The 7,500-nt window shown below is 31.1% G+C and overlaps 1 protein-coding gene across 1 annotated transcript in view; it reads right to left on the reverse strand.

Moving 5' to 3' along the window:
• The window catches only part of LOC137645484 (glutamate receptor 4-like), a 14,316-nt gene that overhangs the window by 2,364 nt on the left and 4,452 nt on the right, over positions 1-7,500 (reverse strand). The window contains exons 4-7 of the mRNA XM_068378289.1: positions 7,208-7,317; positions 6,818-6,921; positions 3,736-3,950; positions 1,030-1,185 (exon numbers count right to left, since the gene is read on the reverse strand). Coding sequence (XP_068234390.1) covers positions 1,030-1,185; positions 3,736-3,950; positions 6,818-6,921; positions 7,208-7,317 — 585 coding nt within the window. The remainder of the gene's footprint in view (positions 1-1,029; positions 1,186-3,735; positions 3,951-6,817; positions 6,922-7,207; positions 7,318-7,500) is intronic.

A 7,500-nucleotide genomic window follows, 5' to 3' on the forward strand; every position in this document is an offset into this window, starting at 1 on the left:
TTAATCAAATAGACAAATGATTTATCATTTTACTGAATCTTTCTCTACTTGATCTAAATTATTATCAGGTTGGTAGTTCTTACGAAATTGTGAAATATATATAGATTTAGGAATCAGGACTAATCAACTCTTTTTCTAAATATCAACATATAATATATTCCTATTCTCATGTTTGTTAATAATAATTTTGGTAAGAAAAATACAGCCAGTGAATGTTAAGCATAATGCATAATTTAGATGATACAGCTAGGATTCATATATAGGAATCTATCAATAAAAAAATGTGATCTCAAATATTCATATGAATTAGATTTTGGTAACCTTTTGTTTACAGTTAACCCACAGAAATAAATGAGTTGAAAGGTGACGCTGATTGATAATCAATTTTTATATTTATCTATTTTTTTTTCTCTGATATAATAAGCTGGTATCAAGAACGCGAACACTTTCTAGAATCTAGAAATTATTGTAAAGATTACCGCTTTTAACAATAAATTGTAATAAATGGTATTCTAAAAACGTAACCTAAGGTTAAATGCTTATGAGAAAAATGAAAAAGTTTCCAAGTCATAGTATACACTGATAAAAATTCTTCGTAAAAAAACGGTAAAAATCCCAGCATAAATGTTGTCAGGCATTTACCCTTTTAAAAACGGATATATTGACGTTAACGAATAATATTACGGTCGCCCGTATTTACTGAAATAAGGTTGAGAACAGTGTATTTTTACTGAGAATTTCCGATAAAAAATATGGTTACTTTTAACAGTGTACGCGTACTAAGAAGAGATGATCAGCCTTCTAGCTAGATCACTTTTATCAATGAGTTGTTATTTTGTCTGATCGCTTTTCAAAATTTTAAAATAGCCTACGTATTTTGAAATTTCTAGAGATCATACTTTGCACTTACATATTTTCCTTCGAATTTACTTGAATAGTATGTTACAAAGGTTAATAAATATTCTATAAAAAAATGAATTAAATCCCCCCCCCCCCTTTCTTTTTTAAAGCGGAAAAAAATCTACTTACTCGACTGAAATCGACATGGAATCCGAATTTGATAGTGGTCTTTGAACTTGTCACACCCCATTTTAAGGACATGAATCCTTTAGCACCTTCTTCGACGCCCACGTCAAACACAAAGTTCTTTTTCACGGTAGCGAAGGTCGACCCCTCCGAAGCATTCTGTTTCGAGAAATCAACATACATATTTAGAATTTTAGAAAGTACAATCCATGATTCAAATTCATGAAGTTTTAAGTTTATATTAATGATAATAATAATGTCAATGATAATAGTTTCAATTTTAATGATAATAATTTTATTAATTAAAATAATAATGATTTTGATAATTATTATAACTTTAATAATTCTAATAGGACAACCCCACAAAAACAGGAGAGAAATCCCCTCTTAAGGAAAATCCGGAAGTAATATTCCAATTAGTGACGGATAATAACGGCAAAAAACTTTGATAAGCGCGGAAAATAAGTGAGCACCAATAATATTGATTTGTTATATTTGTAAGATCTACGTCGAAACAAAAAGGGCATTTCAAGTTTAAGTACCAAAAAGAAAAAAAAAAAAAAAAAAAAACCTATTGAATCATGGTCAAGGGCATGGAAAATAGTCGACTAAAGAATAGAAAAGAATAACTGAACTAAAAAATCTCTAGGAACATAGTTCGATATGGAGAACAGTAGTTGTTACATAGTCAATAATAAAAAGAAATTTAGCAGAGGAAAAATAAGAAAATGATATATGTGTTTAAAGACGAAGAATGAAAACATAGAGGTAATTTGGAATATATGTTTGTAAATAGCCTTGATTAAGGGTCATTAAGGTATAAAAGATTCGTTGAAGACCTAATAGATGTTACGCCTAAAAAAAGTCATAAAAGCTCTCAAGCAGACAGTCATATGCTAACTATTACATAACTATTGTATAAAGGTTACCAATATTTATTCTTTTTTTATTTTCCTTTAGTTAAATTTTGGATTTCAATTATTAACTATAGGGTATTATCATCCACTAAACGTTTATCTTTTTTACACTGATTTGTCAAACTTTTGTTTATGACGAAATCTTAATGACCTTTTCCGCAACCGTTTTGTATCAGTATCGTAGATTTCCCTGCAGGAATTCCTGTATGCCTGGTCTGCTCTCAGTGTATTGAAATGAAGTTAAGAGATTGTTCAAGGTTTCTTTCTGAAGAGAAATTCCCCAGATTTTCCTGTAAGCCAACTGACACGTTCTCTGTATCAGTGGTCTTGCCTTGTAGAGGTGTATTGGTCAGGTGTTGAACTTATAAATGTTAAGAATGTCAGCAATAACTAAGGTTTTCAATACTGTAAGACCAGAGCCCTGTGTAAGATTAGTAAAAGTTTGATAAATATTAGAAAGATCGTCTGAGTTTAGCAGGGATTAAACTAATTAGTTTTCAATAGTAAAGAATTTTGCACTGTACAGCTAATACGTGAAATACAGATAAAGCACCAGAGGTAGTGATTTCATAGATATCCAAGGTATAATTAGAATTCAATTCTTGAATACATTTTGCCAATTTAGAGGAATGAATGAACTAGATACTTACAATAAGAAGACAATATTGGTTAAGACATTCAGAATATGTAATAGCTCACATAAGAAAACTATACAATGATCATAGCTGGAAAGAGGAAAACTGCAATTACAATATCAGTCTATTTAATGGCTATGCGGATAGGAAATCACAACAGATGTTATATATGCTACAGTAGACAAGATTTGGATATCCAAAAATTAGATGCCACTGGTAAGACCAGGGAGAAACACAAAATGTAAGTTTCCTATGCCGTCTCTAGAAATTGCAGCAGGCCTTGTTTGGAAGAAATTGATGGATAAAAGTGTAATTATATGTAACAGGTTTAAGGCAAAAATCTGACCTTCCAAAATGGAAGACAATTTTAGGATTACCTTAAAGAGTTAGAAGACAAGAGAAGGTTGATAATTTATGGTGTATGGTTTAGAAAACCAAGAACATGTGTTTTTAAATAGTGTTTTCCATCTAATCAGAAATAAAATCAGTCTGGAGGAACCAAACCTGCTATGCATTAGGTAACTTGAGGTGTTCAAGAAAGGAAAACTTCATCCTAAGGTGAGAAGAATTCTACTACTCCAGACAATAGATAAGACCGCTAAATCGCTCATTGAACGTTAGTAGCAATAAGAAAACTTGAAAAATAGCAAAGATGTCCGGAGAATTTTTGGGCAAATAACATTATGCTGGGTTTATTTATAAGACACAAGTGAATATTATAGATAGATAACTGAGAGAGGATAATGGAAAGAATATACAAGTCAGAAGCTAATTAGTGTTTCGCAGAGACTTTCAGAAGCCAAACCACAAATATTAGAGAAGTGAATTGGAAATCAGGATCAGGTCTGCAGGCAGGTGTTCTGGTAAGATTAATAACTACCTAATGAGTCCATCATTTGGACAAATACCTTTCAGAAGATTGTAACAGTTAACATTGCAGTCTTCTGACAGCCGGGGAAATGACAGTTTTGTAAAAGTAAAAGAAAAAATAAGAAATTTGATGGAAACAAAAAACAAACTATATTACTTGGCGATATATGTTCATGCAAAGATGGGAATATAAAATTAATGGGGCTGAAGGTGAGGCCAGTCTTGAAATTTCATCTCTTAAATTTGACACTCCAAGTTAAAGAAAAATGAGCATAACTCTTACTTACCTTCAGGGCAGCCATGAATCGGCTATCAGTGTAGCCGTAGATTTTAGCATCGGTCTTGGCTAGTGTCTCAAGGCTTGTGAAGGGCAGATTGATCAGGGGTTTAATGAGCATTGCAACCAGGTTGGTGCGATATACAGTTGCCAAAATAAAGGCCATCAGGAGCCAAAAGCTACAAATTATCCTCACTGAATTGCCAACTGGTTGCCATGGAAAACCTACGAATGAAGATCACTGTTATAATGGTTATGAAGATGATGAAAAAATAAAATGTGTATTAAAGAGTACTAGTAACTTCAGTTTTCTAACTTTGATAAAAAAGAAATAAGCAGTCATGCTATATTCACACCTCAACTAACTACTTCTATTATGAGAGACATATCCGGATCTATTATATAGATGTATATGTATATCTATATATATACACACACACATATATATATATATATATATATATATATATATATATATATATATATGTAATTTTTATATATATATACACACACACACACATATATATATATATATATATATATATATATATATATATATATATATATATATATATATATATATATATATATATATATATATATATTCAAATAAGCCATATACTTTTGATACATTAATGTCTGGATTCTCTTAAAAACCTCAGGATCAGAGCCCCAGGCGAAATCACACAAAGACAAAAGCTTGTGACCGGCCGGGTGTCGAACCCTGGTCCGACAAACTTGTAGCGACAGTGGCACACAAAGACAAGAGCTTGTGACCGGCCGGGAGTCGAACCCTGGTCCGGCAAACTTGTGGCGACCACACAAAGACAAGAGCTTGTGACCGGCCGGGAGTCGGAGCCTGGTCCGGCAAACTTGTAGCGACTTGGCTAAGTGGTAGTCACTGTCGCCACAAGTTTGCCGGACCAGGGTTCGACTCCCGGCCGGTCACAAGCTCTTGTCTTTGTGTGATTTCGCCTGGGGCTCTGATCCCGAGGTTGTTTAGAGAATCCAGACATTAATGTATCAAAAATATATGGTTTATTTGAATATGGAAAATACGTCTAAATGTGCAAAAATTTATCATATATATATATATATATATATATATATATATATATATATATATATATATATATGTATGTATATATATTTATATATATATATATATATATATATATATATATATATATATATATATATATATATATATATACTGTATATATATGTATGTATAAATATATATGTATATATTAGTAAATGGCAGAAAATTTACATACTGTTTTATAACTAATTAATGCCAACACTCCATAACAAAGCTTCATCATTAAGGGTAGAAAAATCAATATTACCATAATTCAATTTCTTTTCGTCGTTACCCTATTCGGCTTACAACAAGTTCTTACCCAATTTTAACACGAGTATTCAAAAGTATTTCTGTTACCTTAATTCTAAGCTTTTCCTTAGGATGTAAAGAAACATTGGCCCGCTTTTTAAATTCAAAGACACTGTTCCTGATCCCTTGCGTTCTTTGGTGGTCTATGAATATAGCTGCCCAAGATGTAATCATCTTATGACTTATCTTGCTTCTCCTAACATGATGTTGAAACAGGCTATAGAGGAGGATGTGCTTGCAGTAAGAAAGATTTTTATATCATGACATTATGCAAACAAATCTAGATGAAATATTTCCTATGGTAATTTTGAAATCATGGAACAAGCCACTGAAGAGACCTGTGCTTGTATTTAAGTACATAAGTATCAAGCAACTTGTTTAATTACTGATTGGCCAGATTTCTTCTTTCTTTTGTATATATTAATGAATGAAACCTTTCTGTCCAATGCGTTTTCTACTTCACTCGGTGATTCTATTCCAAGACGGTAGTTTGGTTTTATATTACGTTTCTGTTTTTAAATTGTATATCTTATCAAAATTAATCATTCATTATCCAAGTCTTTTACCGTTGATTTGAAATATCATGACATTTTAGCCCTGATGATGAGGCTATAAGTTGTCATAAATAAATTATGAAATAATGAATCACTTTTACGTTACTCTTTTCTTATTACGTGTCAATGAGAATGAAAAATAGTGTTCAACCTGATCTATTTAACTTTGTGTATATATGTATGTATATATATATATATATATATATATATATATATATATATATATATATATATATATATATATATATATATACAGAGAGAGAGAGAGAGAGAGAGAGAGAGAGAGAGAGAGAGAGAGAGAGAGAGAGAGAGAGAGAGAGAGAGAGAATTCTTAAAGGAGCAACCGCTATTTAGGAATTTCTAATCAGAATTTGATAATATTCAAAGGTTTCTGGAGAAATTCCAAGGCGATTGATTGATTATAAAAAAAAAAAACTAAAAAATTCATATAAATTCTAGTAATTTATTTTCAGAGCTATTGCAATAAAACTTACTGACATAAAAGACAGTCGCTTGGAACTATTTTTTTCGACAATAGGAAAGAAAAATATTTTATGAATATTTTTATTTTTGGTTAACAAAGTTACACTCTAAACTCCTACGCTTTGGTTTTAATTTATACAAAATCTATCCCCAAAAATAGAAGTTTTCCTCTTTATTAAAGTGGTGTATATATTTTTGAAATTTATTTTAAAATGAAAAAGCTATAAGCATTTGAATGGTAAAAAGCGAAGAGAAACAGTTTTTTTTTTTATATGGCACTCATTGCATGAAATGTGTCAGGGGTAGAAATATATAAAGATAAGTTTCAATGATAGATAGGAAGTCATATATAAATTTGATTGAATTTACTCATTTTCGTTAATTTCAAAAATGTTCGTCCAAAAATAAGGTCAAGGTCAAATATATGGTCCATACCAACCTCATTTTTTAAAATCGAGAGGGTTGGGTTTTTAAATTCGTCATATCTCCATTATTTCTCATTGTTTTGCAGTAAAAAATGTCAACGTGATAGATAGGATGTTAAAGAGGACTTTGGACTAATTTTCTCATTTTCATTAATTTAAGAATATTCGTCCAAAAATAATCCGATAGGCCCCCTTAAAATGTCCATATACAGTTTCGTAAAATGATCATTTACATACTTTGAGCAAGTAGAGTACAAAATGTCCACAGATAAGACCCCTTGTTTTCATCTAGTCGTCGCTTGGAAGTTCCCATTTGACTCAGCTGGTCATCTCTATTCTCCCTGGAATCGATTTTAAGTATTTGGAATTGAATCCTTTTAAGGGATAGTGTTTATGAAATGATTAGATATTAATTCTTCTTCCACGTTAAACACAACACAAGTAAAAACATTTTTTTAAAGACTTCTCTGCTTGATTAATGAACATGAGTCCATGCTGTTATTCCAAAAATATGTAGTTAGCAGTTATATAATAAGCTATCTTAACTAAGCATAAGTGATTATTTACGATTTGTATACGCAATATTGTTAATAAAGGAAAGGCAATGTAAGTAGGCAAAAACATTACATTTCAGTTAATTTGGCCATGACAGGTGCTATCCATCTATGGTATCCCGCGTTGATCAGTGCAATTGTCATCATCATTATTAGGAAGTTGATGAAAATACCCAACCAGATCTGAGGGTATAAAGAAGAAATCCCTGTGAAATCTTACAGTTGATAATGAGGATGATTAATTTGCTTCTAATTTTCATTTGTCCTGAAATAAGTGTTATAAATATATTATAATGAGATATTTGTAAGGAAATTTACTCCTGAGATGAAAACATACAAAACGTTATATCACTCTCACCTAATTGA

The sequence above is a fragment of the Palaemon carinicauda genome, chromosome 8 (assembly GCF_036898095.1).
Source record: "Palaemon carinicauda isolate YSFRI2023 chromosome 8, ASM3689809v2, whole genome shotgun sequence".
Lineage (NCBI taxonomy): Eukaryota > Metazoa > Arthropoda > Malacostraca > Decapoda > Palaemonidae > Palaemon > Palaemon carinicauda.